This window comes from Podarcis bocagei (genome assembly GCF_964188305.1).
Source record: "Podarcis bocagei genome assembly, chromosome: 1".
In the NCBI taxonomy this organism is placed as follows: Eukaryota; Metazoa; Chordata; class Lepidosauria; order Squamata; family Lacertidae; genus Podarcis; species Podarcis bocagei.
In genome coordinates this window covers 46,759,059-46,781,141 of record NC_138125.1, presented here as the reverse complement: position 1 = coordinate 46,781,141, position 22,083 = coordinate 46,759,059, and the positions used below count along the sequence as shown (strand labels likewise).

At 43.1% G+C, this 22,083-nt stretch overlaps 2 protein-coding genes across 7 annotated transcripts in view; one reads left to right on the top strand and one right to left on the bottom strand.

Annotated features, from left to right (window-relative positions):
• CDAN1 (codanin 1) overlaps nt 1-18,418 on the top strand; it is a 29,431-nt gene extending 11,013 nt beyond the window's left edge. Inside the window, exons 9-28 of one of the 2 annotated variants that reach the window (XM_081211544.1) lie at nt 390-479; nt 1,234-1,309; nt 1,587-1,795; nt 2,413-2,524; nt 3,240-3,383; nt 4,746-4,912; nt 6,001-6,082; nt 6,296-6,385; nt 6,567-6,621; nt 7,171-7,304; nt 8,125-8,228; nt 9,134-9,283; nt 9,636-9,699; nt 10,304-10,382; nt 11,306-11,466; nt 12,780-12,887; nt 13,377-13,440; nt 14,250-14,452; nt 16,212-16,319; nt 17,335-18,418. In XM_081211544.1, coding sequence (XP_081067670.1) covers nt 390-479; nt 1,234-1,309; nt 1,587-1,795; nt 2,413-2,524; nt 3,240-3,383; nt 4,746-4,912; nt 6,001-6,082; nt 6,296-6,385; nt 6,567-6,621; nt 7,171-7,304; nt 8,125-8,228; nt 9,134-9,283; nt 9,636-9,699; nt 10,304-10,382; nt 11,306-11,466; nt 12,780-12,887; nt 13,377-13,440; nt 14,250-14,452; nt 16,212-16,319; nt 17,335-17,460 — 2,326 coding nt within the window. In that variant the 3' untranslated portion in view covers nt 17,461-18,418. Of the gene's footprint in view, nt 1-389; nt 480-1,233; nt 1,310-1,586; nt 1,796-2,412; nt 2,525-3,239; nt 3,384-4,745; nt 4,913-6,000; nt 6,083-6,295; nt 6,386-6,566; nt 6,622-7,170; nt 7,305-8,124; nt 8,229-9,133; nt 9,284-9,635; nt 9,700-10,303; nt 10,383-11,305; nt 11,467-12,779; nt 12,888-13,376; nt 13,441-14,239; nt 14,453-16,211; nt 16,320-17,334 lie in introns of those variants that run through there. The other variant, XR_014012535.1, reaches the window with a different exon arrangement.
• The window catches only part of STARD9 (StAR related lipid transfer domain containing 9), a 113,794-nt gene that overhangs the window by 4,182 nt on the left and 87,529 nt on the right, over nt 1-22,083 (bottom strand). For 4 of the 5 annotated variants that reach the window (XM_081211419.1, XM_081211417.1, XM_081211418.1 and 1 more), the window contains one exon: nt 18,839-21,839. In XM_081211419.1, coding sequence (XP_081067545.1) covers nt 21,738-21,839 — 102 coding nt within the window. In that variant the 3' untranslated portion in view covers nt 18,839-21,737. Of the gene's footprint in view, nt 1-4,818; nt 4,905-18,838; nt 21,840-22,083 lie in introns of those variants that run through there. The other variant, XR_014012532.1, reaches the window with a different exon arrangement.

The following is a 22,083-nucleotide window of genomic DNA, read 5'->3' as shown; positions in this document are numbered from 1 at the left end:
GGAATGAAAATGCGTCTTGTAGGAATGGTCAAAGGGACAGATTCAACTAATTTGTTCTGCTAGCAGAAGCCAGTCCTGGTTGCACAAAGGATCCTTTCCTGCCCCCCGCCCCCCCCTCCCCCAAGTGACCTTCCTAAGTCAGCTTGGGAGGGACCCCTAGAACAGCAGGCAGGAGCAGGAGAGGGAAGATGGTTCTGTTTGACAAGCAAAAATGCTTGTGCTGACAGAACAGCCAACTTAATGCAACATTGAATTCCACCCAAAGCTTTGTCAGAACTGTGGTGCTTGCGCATAAGCAGAATATCATGGCCCCATTTTTGTATGCTGATAGCACATCTGATGACTATGATTTTGGATTTTGAAGCTAACTTGTTTGCCTTGCTCAATAGAGATATTTTTTACGAGTTGCTGCGTGAATGGGAAGACAACTGTGAAAAAACAGGCTGGGACTTTGAGAAGTGTCTGGGAGACAGGATCAGGTAGGAATCTTTGGTCCGTAAATTTAACAAGACTTGATAAAGAGTGCTGCTCGTTGCTGATGTCTAGTGTGGTCCTCCACTGAGCAGCTGTTCACCACGTTCCATCGGGAGGATTGTTTTTAAAGTGCAGTTTGCAGCAGCTGGAAATTGTCTCTGGTGGTATACTTGGTTCAGTATTATGGATTAGATTCAGTGGTACGCTGGGACACATTGCAAAACTGACTTGCATTTGGTCCTAAGACCATGTCACCACTGTTACCGAATAAATTTGCGGTCATTACTTTGGGCAAAAGAAAACCTCAGTTTAATTTTTTTTTAGTTGTTACACTAAGAAATTAATTTATTTGTTTTGATATAATGGGGTCTCAAAGACTGTAATTTAATTACCACTCCCCCCCCCCCGGGCAAAAGAGGGATAAATATTCCAAGATAAGTTGAAGATACAAATGTCTTTGAGTGCCAACACACAGGTTGCATTTAATTCTGAAAGACAAGAGTTACAAGAGAGCAGTACTGGTAATGAACATTTTGCAACCCAATTTAGCAACAAAAACTAATTCTACAGTAAGCTACTTAGTTTCACAAAGGGGAGAATTCTCAGTTCACATAGAACTTTTTCAGAATAGTATTTTCATAATTATTTTTAAAACATTAAAGTCCCCCAGACATTTGCTGTCTTCTATATATCTGCATAGAGAGTAATATTTTCCTTATTTTTCTTTGTAGCACTATTAATTTGTTTCTGGTTTCATAGGGTCATGATGGCTCACCTCTCTGCTGCTTGCAACTACAGCCATTTTGCCAGGCTCTTTCAGAAGCAGCTTCTTCAGGTAAAGAAACGCTCACTTCCCATAAGGAAAAAAAGAGTATATTTTGCAAGTAAAACTTTTCTTCAGTTCATATCTAATAGGTGAAAATACTTATTCATTGAATGCATAATTAATTCATAATCTAATTTCCTCAGTTAGTCTGAGGTTCGTGCACCTAACAGTTTATGGTTTGGGCTGTAGAGACTGCTTGTATTCATAAACAGATTACAGAGTTAAAAGTTGGCACACTCACAAATTTGACCTCTCTTTTCTCCCCGCTCCCTCCTCTATGCCATAGATGTGTAAAGGTCCAGTTGGTGGTGGTACAAGTTGGGGAGACACCCCAGACCAGGATGTCCTTAACATGCTGGGTTCCGATAATCTGAGCCGCTTGAAGAGGCTGCAAGAGAGATTCCTTGTCCCTCAGAGCATCCGAGGGCCTTGCCCACCTCCCTCCTTCCCTGGATGCCAGCAGTTCTTCAGGGACTTCATCCTCAGTGCAGGAAGGTTAGATACTTACTGCTATTTCTATCTAGGATGTGTCTGGGTGAGTGACCCCGACTGTATGGTGGTGGCTGGGTTTCCTAAATGAACTAATGCAATGGCCTTGTTCAGTGTCACAGTAAACCATGGTTAGTTTGTGATAACCATACTAATCTTGATTTTGTGTTCTTGGTTTCTTTGGAGCGAAGCAAACCATGTCTGGACATCATGTTAAGCCAGGGATTGTGTTTCTCCTATGTGTTAGCAAGTAGGGACAAAGCAGTTGAAATCAGCACGTTCACAGTAAAGCATACATTGTTTAGTAGCTGGATCCATAACCTAAACAGATGAGCATGAGATCATTGCAGAAAGTAAACGGTTTAGATGAAAAAGCTTTGGAAAAGAATAAGGTCTTTGCCTGGTGCTAGAATGACATTAAGTGGGCTTTACCAGGGAGTGTTTGGCAGTGTTTGCAGCAGTGCCGACTACCAGCACGTGAGGGGTTTGGTAGGAATTAATCTGATTTTAAACTTGCATTGTAGTAACCATTCTCAAATGCTGCTGTGGTCACTTAAGAGGTTACATTCTTTGCTGAAATTAAGTTGTTCTCCTAAAGAGCTCATTATCTTTTTTTGGTTAAGTTATCAATTTAATCAGCACCTTATGGACAGCCTGAGCCTGCAAATACTTGAGCTGGATGGCCTTGCCTTGGTGGAACATGAACCCAGCGATGGAGAAGCAATGGATGAGCAGGTGTGTATTGCATGGAAACAGCCATTCACAGTAGAGCTTCAGAGGTGTCCATGTGGGTTATGATCTCTCCTACTGCTTGGAAGGAAGAATTTGGCATTCATTGGGAGTGCTACTCACTTCACACCCTGTGTGTGTCTTCCAGTTCAGGCTTGTTTGTCTTTCTTTGTCTATTTGTCTTTAATAATATCTTGCAGTTCTAGTGTGGGTCTCCTTTACTCCTCTTTTCGTTGCTCCTCCCTTCTGTCCTGCATTGTGCTCTCTGAAAAGAGGTGTCTGTCCTTCAAACGGTCTTTCTCTCCTGCGATGCCCCCCCTGCCTCAACTCCTCCATCATTGCTCCTCCAAAACCACCTGCCCCCCGTCCAAGTGGTGGAGCAACAGTAGAAAGCCTGGGTGGTAGTTGCAGTGTAAGCCCCATCCCACTCCTTCTCCAATACAGTGCAAGTATATAGAAGACAGTAGCGTTCTCTGATGAGCCCCAGTTGTCCTAGGTAGACCTGCGACTGATACCACCATGCTGATTTGTCTCTGATTTGGATAGTCCTGTCCGTGCTGCACACCCCACAAAGTAAAAAAAAATATATAATAATAATAATAGACCCACCAAAGTGGGAACATAAGACTTAACTTAAAGGTTTGTTGTGAGCATTCAAAATGTTAGGCATTGCTGCTGTTATCTGTGACTATAATATGTCTGGCCTTTGTTTTCACTGCAGGATGAAAAGAAGCGTTTTGCTGCTGTCCTTATGAGCCTCCGACTCCTGGCAAAGTTTTTTGGTTTCCTTGTCTTCCTGCCTTATCACACATCGGAACCAGCAACTGGAGACTTGCTAGAATCTGCAGTGATGTTAAGAAACCAAGTGCGTAACCAGCCACATTTACCTAATAGAAGTATTTAATTTTGTTATTATCAGAGAGATGTGCAGGCATTTCATTAGAGGAGCCTCTGGGCTCCTCCTGAGGTGGTAGATACTTGCTGTTAAAACTCCTTTCCTAGTTAAGCAACCTCCAGGATGGGGATGGATGGGGTCCTGTGGTCCTGCAGGTGTTGTTGGGGAGCCACAGCTCCCATGAGGATGCTGAGAGGATGCTGAGAGCTGTTTAATAACATCTAGAGGGCTGCAGGTTCCCCCTGCTGTGCGCTATTATTGTTTCAATTATGCTGCTTGTGCTGCTGCTATAAACTGAGGGCAGATTGAGTTACTCATGCGGTACAGCCATATGAATTAATGACACTCTTGATATGGAAGGAAGGGGAAGTGTTTCATTTATTGGTGAACACAGTTGCATCAGAAGCTTGCACGTTTGCAGAAAGCGTCCTTCTTGATGTAAACCTCTGATACAGGGATGATCCAAACAAGTAACCCATAATGTCAATAACTAATTCAGTACATTGTACAAACTACTCCTCTGGAATAGTCTCCATGGAACATTATTTGCAGTTATATTGTTTACTAGATTCATGCCTCCCCACCCGCTCACGTCAAAGTCCAACACTCTTGTTGCTAAACTGCACTGGCTCTCTTGACATCAGATTGTGCTGTGTGGTTTGTCAGTGTGCCAGCTGAATGTGGAAAGCGCGAGGGGTGGTTATTATTATTTCAATTTATTACCTGCCTTTCGCTCCAGGGTCATAGGGCAGGATACAACCATTTGAAATACAGTTTAGCCAGATGAGTGACTTAAGATTGCTGGATTTGAATAGGCTTCATGTGCCAAAATATATTGGGTCTCTCTAAGACACTGCTCTGATACCTTTCCTTGATATGTGAAACTGATGGCACCCTTGTGTCTTTCTGTCTCCCCTGCCCCACTTCCCCACAAAAAACTGGTTTTTTGAGCTCGGAACTTAATTAGCTGCTCTGAGTGATGTTAGCTAAAAACACCCCACTTTCTTTGCCAAATTAAAAAGTATACAAAGGAAGATGCAACAAGACCTGAATAATAAGCCCAGGTGCTTGCGTGCTTATGGCTTACCTCCATCTCTGCAAGCGGAGAGTGTTCTGTTCACACAAATTAGCCAAGGAAAGAGCTTTCCTCTTAGTAGTGAAGGAAAGAGAACCCAATAAAGGGGAAAAAATGAAAGAGGAGTTGGATATGTTTATTTCCCTTTCCTACTTTTGGTGTTTCATCATCAAACACTCTGGTGGTTGCCCATGATAGTAAGTAATGTGTGCTGAAGAGGAATTAAAGTTAACATTTTCCTAATGTTTTCCCTTAAGACCCATCCTGTGCTGGATATATTGAAGCTGCTTAGGCAATCAATACAGAAACGATGCACGGTCTTGACTGTACCTTGGGTTGTAGAGTTCCTTTCCCTTATGGATCATATCGCCCCATTTCTGGACTACTATGGGAAGATATTTTCTCTCCTCTTGCAGCTGTACAGGTAAGAGGTTGGAAAGAAATATTTGCATCTTAATTGAGATCTGCATCAAGGACCTAAATTATTGTGAGGGTAGGACATTGGCTTCTTAGTAAAGCTTTTATTGTACTCATTAACAATTTCTGGGTCTATGGAAACGACTTAAAGCTTTCTTTTACAGTATATACAGTGGTGCCCCGCAAGACAAATGCCTCGCAAGACGGAAAACTCGCTAGACGAAAGAGTTTTCCGTTTTGGAGGTGCTTCGCAAAACGAATTTCCTATGGGCTTGCTTCGCAAGACAACAATGTCTTGCGAGTTCCTGCTGGTTTTTCTTCCTCCCCCCCCCTTTTTCTAAGCCGCTAAGCCGCTTATCAGCTGATCCGATCAGCAGATAAGCCGCTAAAAGCCGCTAATCCTTCAATGGGCTTGCTTCGCAAGACGAAAAAACTGCTAGACGAAGAGAATCACAGAACGGATTCTTTTCGTCTTGTGAGGCACCACTGTACCAAGAAATTTATAGCACAGTTAAATATATAATTACCACAGTATAAGAACGCTCCGCTGATGACTTGAAATATATCATATTCCTCCAGCTGCAAATGTTCACATCCTTCCATTACATCTCAATATTTGCAGAAACAAATGAAGAAGTTGAAAGTCATTTTTTTCCAGTAGTGCATTTCAAATGGTAGTTGTGTTGTACAGTTAACCATAAACCATAGCTTACCGTGAACGAGCAGCATGCTAGTGCATTCTTCTGAATTGCTCCCATTTTGTTCCTTTGTTCATGGAGCCAGGAGCAACAAACCATGAGTCATGGCTCTTACCCTGGGAGAAGCAAACCACATGCATTGGTTCACATATCACGGTAAGCCAAGGTTTGTTGTATGTTGCGCCCTGGCTTCATGAATAATGGAGGGAAATAGGAATAATGTAGTAGCTTGCACATGTCTTGTTTACGGGTTTGCTGCTGGGGCCAGAGTTTTAATATGCAAGGGAAATGAGAGAGCACAGCAAAAGAAACTTGCAAAAGGGGGAAATGCAGAGGTGGTATAAGTGATAAAACCTTCGAAGTTTAATGTTCTCTATTCTCTAACCTTTTGTTACAGATACCTGCTGATTTCTGAAAATAAAGAGATGTGTTTCCTGAACAAGCTGCTGATCCTTGCCATTTTGGGATGGCTTTTTCATGTACGGATGAGTGTTTGTAACAAACATTGTACCTTTGGAAAAATGTCACAAGTGCTGTAGAAATTGTCAAGTAAAACTTTCCTTACTGTACTTTCCTTAAGCCTTTTAAGCATTTCATCCATGTAACCATTCATCCACTCCTGTATGTGAAGCTGAATTTTCGCTTAGCTCTACCCTCCTTGGAGGATTAACTATTTGGGGCTTGTATTCCAGGTGCCTACTGTCCCGGGGAATCTGTTCTTTGCGGGCGAAGTGAGATCAGAAGAACTGGCAACAGACTCTGCAGCAACAGTTCAAGCTCTGGTAAACTTACGTCGATGAGTGTCGGCGGGTGTGTTTGAAAGAGAGCAACTGTCATGTTATTTGTTTAAGACACGCGAAGCCTAAGAGTGACCTGAAGAATAAAGAGAAGTCTGTGGGCTTCTATGCACTTATCTAATGCTTCTGAAACGAATCAATCTGTTGTTTGTTCTTTTCCCCTTAGGATTCTGTGCCTGTGGTGGATCAGCAGTTACTTTATACCTGCTGTCCATATCTTGGTAAGTCATTTATCAAAGTATGTCCTGTGTCAGAAACAATATGCTGCTTGAGAAATCTGGAATCTCTCCTTTGCCTGGCACTAGAAAGAGCGTCTAGGGATAAAACATTGAGCTTCCTACTCCAAAACTGAGTTACAATTATCTGTTAAAAGGTTTTTTGTGTGTTTCAGCATGGCACTTAAACTGGGCCCACAGATTAGGGGGTTGTGACCTGTGGAAATACTATTTGGTGATTTGTCCTTGCTTTTCCATTCACCGTGAATAACAACCTGAACTGCTTATGATTCTGAGCTCCTACTCAAGTGTGGTTGGGATCGTGACTGCTTTTTCCTCCAGTGTTCAGTCTCATACATGTCTCTGCAATTTTCTGTCTCCAACTGTTCCTGGATTTAATTATATTTCACTCATTTCATTGTGTCTGACCTGAATAAAAGTTAGTTGGGTACCACCCCTAAATTTTAAAATTGTCAATCAGATTGAATTTTAAAAACCAGAGTGTTCAGATATCTACGTGTGCCGTCTTATAATCCATGTATCCTTCTGCTCTAGGTGAATTGAGGAAACTGCTGTCGTCTTTTGTGTTGGGAAGCGGAGGAAAGAATGGTGGTTATGTAAGGAAAATAACTCCGACTGCTGCTGAGACCTTGGTTCCAAAGCCTCCCATCACACAGCAGAAGCTTCAGGTGAGAGGTGTTTTGGGACCGCCACTCCCATCATCCTTGACCATTGGTCATGTTGGCTTGGGATGATTAGAGCTGGAGTCCAGCAAGATCTGTAAGGCAGCAGGCTGGGGAAGGCTGGATTTTTCAGGGAGGAATTTCTCAACTTGCACTTTGATATTTTTTTAGTGGAGCTGTGCAAGAAGTAGACATATACCCTATGCCACTAATTTTGTGTGAATTGCAAGCGTGCAAGAGGTAATTGACCCCCAGCTAAATAAAGAAATGGGAAAGGGAATTAGGGAACAGAGTTAGGGAAAACCTGAATTTGCTGCCAAGCTTATGAAATGCTAAAGAAACTGCTTTGGTGGGTTTGTTTGTTTGTTTGTTTGTTTGTTTGTTACAATCGAGCGGTATATAAATTTTATGAAATAAATAATACGCAATCATTAAAAAGTCTTTATTTTGAGGGCAGGCCAGTCGATTGACAATTCAACATGCTCCTTTTTATATTTGTCTCTGGTTCCTTGCTCCCCATTTATGGGACATTATTTGGAAGGCATTTTTTTGATGTTTTGTTTCAAGGGTAGTGGTATTCAACTAACTTTTACTCAGAGCTGACCCATTGAAATTGATTGACTTGATTATGCCCACTCATTTCAGTGGGTCTGCCCTGAATAAAATTTAGTTGGATACCACCCTTACATTAAAAAAATGCCAATCAAATAGAATAAACAACCAAAGCATTCAGATATACTTTAGGAATGGCTCGTGTTGGGGGGGCAATGCTTCACGTAGAATGCTTTGGTTTCCTTAGGATTCTTGGTCTTCCTGTTTTTAACAGGCAGAGCTGGAACAAGCCTTCTTCCACAATCAGCCCCCATCTCTGCGGAGAACTGTAGAATTCGTGGCAGAGAGAATCGGATCCAACTGTGTCAAGCACATCAAGTAAGGGCAGGAAAGGCACCTGTAACCTGCTGGACTTCATAAATGGTCTGGTGGGGAGAATTTACGTCGAAAGATCTTTCCCCCTTGTATTAATCATATAAGCAGGCAGCTTTTAAATGATGCAAGGACATGCCTGTGGGTTTTACTGATACAGCTCTTAGTCTTGTGCATCCCTTGTTGTTGTGAAATTTGTCAGTAGAGCAAATGGCAATGGTGAATTGTGAAATGTGAGAAATATTGAGAGAGATCATCAACTGGTTTTATTATTAAATGTAAGTGCTAAGCCTTCTTTGTGCTCACCTCATTACAGAAGCTCTGCAAGTCATCTGCAAGTCATTTTGGTGCCTGACAAAGACCCTTTTATTTTCCTACTCTTTTAAATCTCCAGTACATTGCTTTTAAGCTCCTTTGGGTTTGTTCTCACGTGTTGTCTGTTTTTGTAATGCTTCCCCTTCTTAATTCACTTTTAGTGTGAGTTCTGTGGCAAATGTAACACACACACACACACACACACTTTAGGCTCTTTTGATCAGGTTGTGCATGTGTGATTGCTGCCTGCTTATATTGTAGCTTTATCCACATATTCTCACTTATATTTTATATAAAGTTATGCCATGACCTACAGTAATAAACAATAGAAAAATGTTAAGATTGGCACACACACCATTATGTTTCTAGGTCAACAAATCCTGTTTTTTTTGATTGGCAGTGAGAAGCTTAAGAGCGTCTCCCTCTCATGCACCTAGATTCACGGCAGACGCATGTTAAACCATAGTATCCACCAAACCATTAATAGAAGGCTTTCCCGCAAACCTGATTCAGGATGTAAATTCTGAACCTGTAATTTCTCAGGATATATTTTGGTTGTTTTTTAATTATTGTGCTATTACTATTGGCTTTTGCAGGGCAACTCTGGTAGCAGAGCTGGTGAAAAGAGCCAAAGTCATGTTACAGGACAAAGTGAAGGCGGAAGTTGGCAATTATGACAAACTGCTGGATGAAGTGTGCTCTCAGCTGTATGAAGAAGGGGCACAGGCTCTTATTCAAGGCAAAGAGTAAGGATCAACAGCTGGGTGACATAATATATCTTCCCTTGTGGTCATGCTGCTGTCCTGGGCTGCCACATTGAGACTGCACCCAGTATGTGGTCACTTCACTTCTCACCTTGGTATCAGCCAGGATAACTACTGGCAGATTGGCTCAGTTTCCCCTCTGGCTTTCAGGTGTAGGTACCCAACTTTAGAGGGAGCTGAGTAGAAAACTGTTCTGCTTGCAGTTACTCCCAGCAATTTGAATTCATATTTGGGCTGCATCCCTGGGGGGACTAAAAATACAGATTTTCTAATATCATGTCTTACATATAATGTTTCAGGCGGTGCTTTTTATAATGCCTATGTACATCTACAGATTTTGCAGGAAGAAGGCCCCTGAGGCTGTGAAAATCTTGTTGCCAGAAGAGACATCTGCAGCTGTATGTATATTTTAGGATACTTGTCCTTTTTTCTGATGCTTTCTTTTTGCTTTTTCTACATTGGAAAATTGTGCTTTTTTTTTGACATGGTGACTTAAAAATGGCCAGAAGCCAAAAACTTCTGAACCTCGTGATCATCTAAAATAGCCAGGCCTTTTTGCTAAAATGAACAAGCATTTGAAACATTAAAGCTGTTTCTAAAATCTCAACATCCTCATTCAGTCAGTCATGTTAAAAGGAGGTGTGACAGTTTCTAGTTCTTAAGGCCCCAAGTAATGCTTCCCTGCATTTTTTCCAGCTAGAAAATAAAATGGTCCAATTGCCATATTGGGCCATTCAAGGAACAGTTGCTTTATATTCCTCTTAATCAACATTTTAGCGGCAGTTGAAGGAGCTGAAGCCAATTCTCATTTATCGTTCCAGCAGGATGGTGAGAGACCAAAATCAGTCCCTCAATTTTCATCTGAGGCTAATTTTCCATCTGATTTCTTGTGCTCGCTGCAGCTTTGTATTGATTTGTTGTGACTGTTGTTGATAGTGTATTCACAGCCTTGAATGTAATCAGTGGAAATAACTATAAATCTCACCTGCTCTTCCACCCAAGGTTTTGAGCTGTGCAGCAAATATTGCGGTGGGACTAGCTACCGAGAAGGCCTGCACTTGGCTCACCACCAACATCACAGGTAGGCTTTTCCACTGTTTCTACGGGCTTTACCCCTAGGTGCCATTTGGTGGCTGTGGCGAAAAAGACCTTTTCCCAGTATAAGTGGGTGTGCCAACTGCATCTGTTTCTGAAAGAGGCAGATCTATGGTTCCCAGTTATCTTAAGTACTTTGGACCTCGTTTTTCAAAAGCCAAGCCATGGACCCCCTACTTCTGAAAATGTTTTGCTGTGTGAATGGTGCTACCATACCCTCCAACGTGTCCCAGCACAGAACTGGGATGTGCATCTTCTGGCCATTGCTCCTGCATGAGTCATGTGACCCCATGGGATGTCCAACACAGCTGATGGGTACATGCCACAGACACCCTGGGTGGCTATCAGCATGCGACCGAAGGTCTACAGACCACCAATTGGGAAACACTGCTTTAGATACATCGCATATGAGCTACTGCAACACACTCTGCATGGGGCTGCCTCTCAAAAGCATCTGGAAACTTGTTCAGAGTGTGGCAGCGAGGAATGCTAACCGGAGCTGGGGGTGGGGAGCATGTTACTCCACTACTGAAACCACTTCATTGGCTCCATGGGTGTTTTCAGGCCTGATTCAAAACTCTTGCGAGAGGGATCAGTCTCTCGCTGGCAGCCTGCTGGCAGGGGAGTGAATGAGAAGCGGGTAATAGAAACAACTGAAACAAGTGGCCCTATTTTGCTGCCTTTCAGCCCCTGACTGATTACCCCTGAGGGTAACCCAGAAAGGCTGCCCTCTCTTGTTCAGATTATGCTGCTTGAACTTTGCAGAGGTGAACTGTCATATGAGTGCTGATATAAAAGGAGGAACCACATAAGGCTGGTGCGGGGAGGTGGCTCTGTATTATGTAATGGGTGTCCAGTTTTCCGTGTCCAGGGTGTGAAAGCAAGTGTATGTTTTGGTTCCTTTTACAGCCTTGATTAAGAGAGAAGTGAAGGCCACGTTCAGCCGCATGCTGAAAACACAGGCGCTTTCTCTGCCTAGTACTAGCGAAGCTGTTCAGAAGAAGAAGGGGTGCTCCCCAGACTGTCAGCATCAGGCTGCATTCCCCTCGCAGATCATAAACGAAATCAAGGTATGAATCTGCTGCTCTCTCCTCTTAACCTGTGTTGTTATTTTCGCTATTTATTAACAATATTTATATGCCTCCTGATGACAAAATTCTCTGGGTGGTTTACAGTAACAATAAAATTGTGAAATACGCAAAGCAATACAGCTTAGAAATTAAATAAACAGATTTTAGATAAAAATAAAAAGGTTTTCACTTGGCACCAAAAAAGTTGCAGAGTCAGGCAGGCTAGGCGAGCCTCTGAAGTGAGAGCATTCACCAACTGGGGTGTCACCACCCAAAAGGCCCTCTCCCCAGCAGCTGCCTGTGACACCTTTGTGGGTGCAGACAAAGCAGGGCCTCCGAAGATCATCTGTGGGCCTGGGAGGGCACCCTTTTTTAGGTCATGGTAGGGAAGTTCCAGCCATTTTCCTCAGAGGATGAAACAGGTGTGGGGGTTTCATCTGAAAGTCCTTTGCAAAAACCTTCAAAGGAGCTGCCACCCCACCTTTAAAGGAGAATGGAGGTGGCTGCCAGGGCAAAGCAGCTTTGAAGCTGCAACAGGTTCCCAGCTGGCTGTTGGGTACTTGGAAACCCCACACATTTTGAGAGTTGGGTGGTTGCTGCCTGCCTGTCAATCATGTGATGTCATTGGTGATGCCACGTGACTTAACAGGTAGGTGGCACCACCCAATTTGTCTTGTATGGTCAATCCTGATAAGGATCCAGTCTATGGAGGTTCTGCTTTAGGTAACTTGCTCCCATTAGGACCGTCTTTTTCGTCCTCTCGGGCGCACCAGCCCATAAGACGCACCTCGTTTTTTTTTGGGGGGGAAATGAGGGTGCCCCGTGCTTCGGGCTGCAGGCTGCTGCCCACAAGCCTTGTGAGCCTGCGGGAACTCCCGCTGGGCTTGCAAGGCTTGCGGATGTGTTCCTGAAGCCTGGAGAGCGAGAGGGGTGGGTGCGCACCGATGCCTCTCCCTCTCCAGGCTTCAGCAAAAGCCTGCATTCGCCCCATAGGACGCACACACATTTCCCCTTCATTTTTGGAGGGGAAAACGTGCGTCCTATGGGGCGAAAAATACGGTAATTCATTTGATGGCGAAAGCTACCACTCTCCCACCCCAAGCTTTTACTATGTGACATATTTCTAAGCATCCTTGTCTACAAGGAGGCTTATTTGATGGGGAAATGGGTGGGATAGCCCAGCCCTGTGCTGCCTTCCTTGCCCTTTCCCAGGCTTCACTGTGATATTTTGTCTTTTCTATATGGTTAGCAGAGCTCTCTAGGATTCCAGAACATATACGTGCATTCTGAGTCACAAATGCTGTTATATCTAGGATGTGCTGTGCCTTGCTGTCGGCCCAAGGAATGAGGATGAAGCAATCCAGTTTGTCGATTTGGAAAATTTGTTGGGAAGGTTGAGCCAGACCCTTGGATGCAGAAAGGTAGACATGAGTGCATTACTTGCAGAATTATTTCTGACGTAGCCTTTTATCGGCAGTGGAGATGGAGAGAGAGAGAGAGAGAGAGAGAGAGAGAGAGAGAGAGGCGGGTGGAGGAGCAGTGTAGATATATGTACTAGGTTCAGCAGTTGTTTTTATTTTTCTTAATTAACTTATGGTTTATGTGTATGCGAGAGAATTTCTAAATTAAACTGCCCTCCTAAGGTTTACTTGTTAGGGAATTTGCTTGTAAATCATATGAAAGGCACATACATGTATTAGTTAACAGCTTTCCCCCTTTTATCCACTGGGAAAGACTCAAACCCCCTGCTGGCCTGTATATAAAGCCATAGCTGTGCATGTCTTTGTAATTGCTTGCAGTACTTGAATACTCAAAATGCAAAGTGTTTGATAAGACAGCAGCCTCAGATACATTCTCTGTACCTGTGAAAGCATTTCTTCGTAGTCAGTTTTCAGCTTTGTGTTTTTCAGTTCATATGCCCAGCGTCAGAGCAGCAACTGGCCAAGTGCACAGTAGAGCTGGCTTCCCTTCTAGGTAAGAGCTGTAATTCTTATCCCTGTTCCTCTTCCCTTCGATCTTAATTAGACCATCTCATTTTGGAGGAGTGGCTGTCCTGAATGGTATCAAACCGTCAAGGCTTGCTTGCTTATGTATTTATTTTCTATACCCCTCTTATCCGAGAATCATCTGGTTTACAATATAAAAACACAAAAATACAGTCATACCTCCGGTTACAGATGCTTCAGGTCGCATGATTTTGGGTTGTGCACCGGAACGGGTTACTTCCGAGTTTCGGCGCTTGCGCATGTGCAGAAGCACTAAATTGCAACCCGCGCATGCGCACACGCGGCGCTGCAGGTTGCGAACACTGCGGGTTGCGAATGTGCTTCCTGCATGGATCACGTTCGCAACTTGAGCGTCCATTGTACTACAGTAATAAACTATAAGTATAGTCAGACCATAGATTGTTTAAATAGTAACAAAGGCACCAGTTGAGCGTCCCTGGAGAGAGCATTCCACAAATGGGAAGCCACCAGAGAAAAGGCCTATGTTGCCACCCTCTGGACCTCTCATGGATGAGGCACACGAAGAAGGGCCTCACATGATGATCGCAGGGTCCAGGCATGATCCCACAGTAGTATTTGGGGGAAGCTGAGTTCATTTGTTAGCTGTGAAGGCCTCCTAAACCGAGTGGGCTCACCCCATACCCTGGAGGTTCCTGAAGCCCTTCTCCTCTTGCGTGGATGGAAAGAGTTGCCTCCATCATGGAATGATGTCGCTTTTTCAGAATTAAAAATAACTCACATGAGTAAGTCCAGCATTTCTATCTCAGTTGCTTCTAGTTTCAGACCGTGTTCCTATCCATGGGCTGACCTTCCCAGCCCCAAAGAAGCAGGAGCAGCAGCAAGCAAAGAACCGCTTCATCTCTAGCCTTCTGAAGTCCCTGCTCTCCATCTGGAAAGAAGACTTTGAGGCACCTGTGCCCTTGCAGCTGATCTTCAGTAGGAAAAATGCTGCCTACCTTGCGGAAAACAAACAGGACAAGGTGGGGGGCTTCCGAGTGCTTTCAGAGCCACTTGCTAAACCTCCTTGTGCTCCTTACGTTTGGCATAATCTAACATAAGATTGGGGAGTGCTTGGCTTTCACTGTTCAGTGAAAGAGGAAAGTTGTCACATACTATTTCTGCAAAGGTGCCAGTGAGAGATATAGGTAAAAGTATGTGGAAACGTGGGTGGCGCTGTGGTCTAAACCACAGAGCCTAGGGCTTGCCTCCTGTTGTTCAGTCCCAGCTCCTGCCCACCTAGCAGTTCGAAAGCATGTCAAAGTGCAAGTAGATAAATAGGTAAAGCTCCAGCGGGAAGGTAAACGGCGTTTCCGTGCACTGCTCTGGTTCACCAGAAGTGGCTTAGTCATGCTGGCCACATGACCCGGAAGCTGTACGCCGGCTCCCTCGGCCAATAAAGCGAGATGAGTGCCGCAACCCCAGAGTCGTACGCGACTGGACTTAGCGGCCGGGGTCCCTTTACCTTTACCTTATGTGGAAATAAGTATTTTGTTCAGGGATTGCCAAGCTGGCACCAGTGAAGGCTTCTTGGCCACCAGGTTGACAACCCTTGTGAGTTTTTTGACTTTCTTTTTTTTTTGTGGGGACGGGGACTGGTAGACACTTACTTTGCCTGGGAGGGGCGTGACAAACATCCACATTTCCGATGGGTGCTGGGTTAACGTGGTCACTATTTAGAGTTAATTTCTCCCTATATTCCCACAGCAGAGGTCTTATAGCAGTAACTCTTTGCGGTAGTGTTCTTATTTACCGGCAGCAAGATGTTACAAGGATGAAGCACTTTTAAAACAAAGCAGGAATGTTATTTGGTTACACTCAAAAGCTTTGTGGTTACTGTTGCAAGGCACAGTACTTGGTTTCAAATAGACACTCTTAATAGAGATGTTCAATAACTGTCTTAATGCTGTAATCCTGTTACTGGTTAATGTAAGTTCTTTGTAGGACAGCTGTTGGTTTACGCTATCCCTAAAACCCATCCAGCCCCTCCTGAAGTCCTAGCCTTTTCTTCACTTAGGTAGATTTTAAATCATATGGCTGTACTGTTATATCCTGCCCTGGCAGTTTACAGTGAAGGGCAGGTAAGAAATCCTGTAATAAATATAAATAAATAAATGGACAAACTGAGGTGGCGATATAAGGAATGGAGACCAGCTGTGCTGGAGAAATTAAGCTAGGTGACCGTGCCTCCCTATGTATGTATGTTCTGCCTCTTCCATCTTTCTGTGCCTAGTCCCAGGGAAGTTTCAGAATCCTCAGGAGTTCATGTGGGGAGCATGATATACCTCCAGGCTTTTAGATGGATGAACTTGTTATTGGTGGAACACGTTATTCCTTCCAAAGGTCAACACACATAACCAATTAGCAGCGTTCCCATCTAGGGAAAAAGCATAGGATCTAATTTGGAACTTTTGGCTAGCGGGAGAAACAGCTGCAGGCTTCCGTGCAAGACAGCTTCATGGCGTTTGTGCCTTGCCAGCTGGGTTCATTCTTGTCCTGCCCCTTCCAAACCATCAATTGACAAATGCAATTAGGCAGTGTGCCTTTCTGGTGTGAAATTGCCCTCACAATTCTGGGTAGGAGAGATGTGGCTTTTCCTTCTTAGCCTTGTGCCTGGTGTATGATTTCATGCAACTGTTTCCTTGATGTATCAGGCAGTATTTTCATTTAAGCAGGATTTTAATCACAAGGAAGTTCATTGGCATATTACTTAGAGGCCCTGATGCTCCGTTTCTTTTGCAGTGGGATTTGTTCTTGTTCATGCTTCGTGGTCTTGTTGAACATGGATTAATGGCAGATACGGAGATACAGTGCTGTTTGCATGACCTCCAGAAACTGCCTTGGCCTTCAGTAAGTATGCCCATTTCAGGTTTTTTGGGGTTCAGAGCATAGTTAACACACAAAACACTTTACTTCTCGTTTCCCTTATGCCAGCTGTGACAGCTACAGACTTACCTCATGTAACTCCTTGCTGACTAAGTGACTATCAGTTTGTTTCTTGGGCTAAATCCAAGGTGCTGGCTTTGACTGTTTAAAACCCTAAACCAGGGGATGGGAACCTCCGGGTCCTCCTAGGTGTTGCTGGATTTCTGCTTCAATGAGCCGCAGTCATTATGGCCAATAGTTAGGGATGAAAGGAGTTGTAGTCCAACATCTGGAGAGCCACAGGTTCCCCACCCATGTCCCCAAACACCTGGTTTCAGGATGGTTTATGGGACCATCGCTTTGGATTCTACCACCATGTGTAGTAAGGGCATCCTCCAGAAATAGGTGCCATCATGGAAAGATCTACCTTCTAGCAATCCCTCTCAAGATCTGCCAGGTCCAATCTTCATGTGGCTAGCAAAAGACTACTTTAGCAGACTTGGTGTTTACTTTTTCCTGTATATTTAAAACAGTCTACAACTCTTTGCTTGTCAGCTCATTGTAGTATTTTATGTTAGTTATTTGTATAAGCCACTTTGCGGTTGAAAGGCAGCCCATACATTTTAATTGAAAATACTGTCTCGCTTCAGCCTACTTTTTTCCAGTTCCCATGGAACAAGAAATTAAGAAATTAAGATGAACAAACTGATGTAAAGGCACAGGGACCACACCAAAGTAAGAGTGCTGTATGATGCTGCTGATCTATTTATTTAGAAAGCCCTCCATCTACAGTAAGGTAAAAAAAGCAGTCAGTATAAATGACTAAAAGAATACAGCAGCAGCAGCAGCAGCAATAGCACTTATGGGCAGTTTTAATAGGAAAGCTTGCAAACCTAGTGATTAGCTCTGCTAAGGCTTGTTGTGAACCTTCACTAGATTATCCAAAGAATTGCATATTCCCCTACACTAATTCAAGCTTTGTTCTGCAATTTTTCCACAGGACTTCTCCAAGGAACTAGAAGCACTGTTACGAATATTTATTTCTGAGGAGTGCATTGCAGAACCAAAGACCCTGCCTTGTGAATTGGTGGGGCAGTCTAGAGGCCCGGTAGCAGCACAAAGCTAGCAGAGAGATGCTTAAAAGCTGCTGAAATCGTTCATCACTTCCTGGCTCTGGTTGCACTTGGGCATTACTGTGGACCTCCTTGGTCTTCTGCAAATAATGCCCAGATGTTTCAAGGGGAACACAGTGTTGCAAGAGGAGCCATTTTAAGCACCTTAATCGGAATTGCAGGAACAAGTCAATGTTTCTGCATGTGACAGCATATAGGGTTTAGGCCTAGAGCAGCAATGGGGATCCTGTGGGCCTCCAGATGTTGTTGGACTTCAGCTTCCATTAGGCCCAGCCAGCATGGTCGGTTGTCAGGGATGATGGGAGTCCAGCAGCAGCTGGAGACCAGAGGCTCATTCCTGTTCCGGAGTGTTGGAAGAGCCTGGAATCTGAACAGATGTATAATAGACTCCTAGGCGTCTGAGGATTCTTTCTTAGGAAATTCTCAGTTCTAGTAATGTTCATGTGTGGCCTTTGGGGCAGAACTCGTAATATTTATCAAGAACTCAAGTTTGAAATTTTTTAAATCCTTTACTCCTTTTAAAAGGTCAAATCATGTCTTAAAATACAACAATTTCCCAAGCATTGGATTGTGGGTTTTTTATGAGTGTTTGCTCATAAAGTAGATTTTAGTACAGTATATGGTTTTTTAAAAAAATAATGAAGGTTTTCTTTTATTAGAGAAACAGCTTTAAGTGGCAGCATTTAATGAAATATTTCCCCTTTTTGATAGAATGCTTTGAAGAACTGCAGAGTTGGAAACTCTGGCATTCCAGCATGTTTTAAAAGACAATCCTTTCTTGGGTGTGCTCTATAACTCTGCAGACCTACCTATAAAAACGGACATTTCCTGTGAGCTGTAGTCCCTCTTCTCCCCTTCCTTTATTCTTGCACCACATACTTTTTCTTCAGGAGTCCTGCTTGTCTTTTACTTTATTAAAAAGTAATTAATAAAAGGATTGTATATGCCCCACTTATTCGTTCTTTATCCTTTGTATAACCATTTCACAAATTCTCTAGATGAGGGTATCAGTCACTATATAAAAAAATCTTCAATTTAGGCTACTTGAATGTACTGATTTTGATCCAAGGAAGAGATTTGTGGAAAACATAAATTAAGGGTGCCTGTAGCTAAACCATTAACATTATGCTGTTGTAATAGTTCCATAACTGCCATTTTATGTAGTGGTGGACAGACAAGACTCGCAGCATTTATCTTCTACATTACCTCTTTTTTGCTGCTCCTAATACATTAACAAAGTCTGGAACAAGGCAAAAAGGAAAACTGATGAAAGAGATTTGGGCGGGGGGGGGGGCAAGTTTAGCAACATCTCTTGCTGCATAGCCTATTCAAAATAGGCCAGGAAATAATGGAGCTTTTCTGTCATTTCCATATATAGAAAATTATTTTTATTGTGAGGATATGAAAATAGCAATCTTGGTTAAAAGCAGATATGGGCTAAAGATATGGTACAGTAACTGAGTATATTTCCCCCCACATTCAATAGAAGATTTCACAGAAAATAGTTTTGCCTCACTTTAAGACTATTCTTCTCATTCTAGGCATTCACAGGTACCATAGTGTTATAGTTGCAAAAGAAACCAGTTATTATATAAATAGTACTGTTGAAGTATCAAGTATTTCTAAAAAGCATACATTAATCGAATACCTGGAAAAATAATAATTAGCTTCAGCATATAAAACCATATATAAATAACTTAATTTGTAAACATAGAAAAACAACTGTGTGCAATTATAAAAATAAACATCTGATGCACTGTACAATAAGACATTATCCTTCAATAGGCACCATCTGTGTTGAGAGTAGAGTCCATCTTAGATGTTGTTCCTGCTAAAGCTGCTTGGTTCGTTAACAGAGTGCCATGTCCAAAAAAAATTAAAAAGAAACAAACTAATGTAGCAAATACTTGGCCAGTGATTGGAAATATCTCCTAAAATATGTGATTGCTGGTACTGTGGGCAATTTACAGAATACCTCCCCCCCCCCAAATAATAATTATAGGCAAGACTACGCTGGTGTTCTTGATTCTGCAAATCATTTCCAGTTTCAATTGCCTCACAGGATTTCCATTAATACTGTATTTGGCATATTTCACCAAACTTTTTTTTACCAAACAGAATTTCTGTGCTTTGATTTCTTGATAACTGTAATAGCATCATCGATGCTGACAGAAGGGTTAACAATCCTATCCCTGTTTATTCTGAAGCAAACCCTATTAGAGTCAACATAAGTGTCTTGAAGTAACTGCATTGGATTACAGCTTCAGTTGTGGCGCTAAGAGCTCTTCTGCACAACCAGCAGCTAAATGAGACTTGTGAAATTACTGAAATTTGAAGTAGAGTACCGCCCCCATTTTTAGAAAACACACGAGTGCCAGGCTCTAGGCTCCAGGCAGCACCATCCCAGAGCACAAGGCACGCCTACAAATCGGGGCAGGAAGGGGAGTGTCCCTCTTCCCCACACTTCTGCCACAACAGGAAGGAGTTAAAGAAACACTATGGCGCTGGTACACAACTACTTGGGATTACTATATAGCAGTTATCAAGCTTACTTATTAAGCTCACATACCAACAATGTATGCAAACAGCCTTAGTCTTTGCCTCGTTTCCGTTGTGAGAAACAAGGTTCACTTCATTAGCTAGAGAAGTATTGCAGCAAAGGGAAGAAAGCTCATGGTCAGGTTATATCTCCTGTTACTCACATGGAATGCTGCAAACAAGTTCCGAGCAGTGGAAAGTTCTAAGAAAACTGCTCAAGAAGCAAGTTCCTAATGGACAAGAAGCAGGCTGGCAGAAAACGATGCAGTAGCTATAATACGATGCCATTGTACTACTTGCTTGCTAGGAGTCTTATTTTAAGAAACAACTTGAATCAAGTTGTCTACACCTTCACATGAAGAAAACATGCTTTTGGACACTATAGAGTAAGTAGGGAGTTGGGAAAGAGAATGCTAATGCTATTCCTTCACTACGAACAATTGGAGTGGAACAAATCATAACGTGATTTATTTGGTATAATTGGGTTTGATGGGTTACTGCAGACGAGACGTTGAGCAGCAGAAAGTGCAGTTACGTAATAAAGAGGAAGGAGTCATGGGGAATACCAATAAGCATGGTGGAGCTGGGAGCAGAGCAAGAGAAACTCTCGCTCAGGCCTTTACAGAGGGGGCAGGCAGGTAGGTACACTTGCCCTGGTCCTCGGAGGGCTAAGTCAGCCAGGGAGCCCCACCAGGGACTGCTGGTTTTTGTTTGAGTTTATCACTTTATGCTTTCCCACCCGCAGGCCTCAGACAAGCTCTGCATGGGCTTGCTTCCACTGACCCCTAAAATCAAATTCATCTTTGTAGGGTAAGCATCTTAGTGAATTTACCCTGCTGTGAGCTTATCTTCACAATAATTTAACCTGCTGCTGATACAGAGATTTGATGAGTTTTTAATGGCTTCACTAGAGAATGTGTAAGAAGCTTCTATTAATAGGTATAAAGCAGTTGCTGCTCTACAGTAGACTAGTCCCTGTTCTTGTGTTGAGCTGTCGGTTTGGTGTGGCTCAACCCCTTAGGCTTGCGGCGCAGTGATTCTGTAGTAGAACAGTGTGTCTCTTCCTGAGTTATGGTTCTGACTGAGGGCAAATGATGACCACAAGACCTATCAAACCACCCACTCTTGTTTAACGCCTGGAACTTGGTATACCCTCACTTCCCCTGGACAGGACTGGAAAGTTATCCAATCAGTAAGCTGACATTGTTCAGTGATTAATACAATGCATTCTTCATTCACAAGTACCCTTTTGTTCAGGCACTCTGCAAAGGACATTACAGTAGTTTTGCTTCAGTGGTGAAGTGCTCCTTTAAAATAAACGTATCACTAAGTTTCAAGTTTTTTTTTACATGGCTTACAGCATCAGCAGTCTTCCAATAGTCTGAATGAAGAAAGTTTTCAACTGAAAACTGCTAGTGGTTACAACCTGGCTTTCGCCTACCAATGTTGGTAGTTTGCAAAAGGAACACTTTTCGCTTGGCCATTGTTTCTGTTGAAGTTGCATTTCTCTAAAAGGCTGAACAGGAAAACTCAGCCGAACGACAGATGCTTCATTAAGGTTCGGTCTCCGATTGCCATATCGAAAGCAGGTGCTCCTTAGTGGTTTTGTGTTGTGCAGTGAGCTTTCCTAGGATTTCTTTTGTCCTCCCATTTTTGAGTTATCTAGAAAACAAGTTCTGGCATTGCTGGTATCTTACATTTTGAGTTTGTGGACCATGTATATCACACATACCTAACCAGCCAGAAAGTGGCCAAGCCTAGCAATCACCAAAGGCTGTCGCTTGGCAATGGAGCTCAGAAGCCTTGCAGGGATGGCTGGGGCACCAAGGTCAACCTGGAGCAGCAATAAAAGAAAGCTTTGTCAGTAAGCGTTGAGAGTCCATTTCAAGCGCTTCTGTAGAAACATGCCAAATTGTATCCTCTGCAGTGAGATGGGGGAGGCTAGCTGAAGGAGGTTGCATTTGTCAGGCAGGTTGAAACTGGATCAGTAGAAGCCCCCTTCACGTGTTCCAACAAATGTGTTAAATGATAAACAGCTGCTACATGCATGAGATTCCCACTTCCAGAACACAATCATC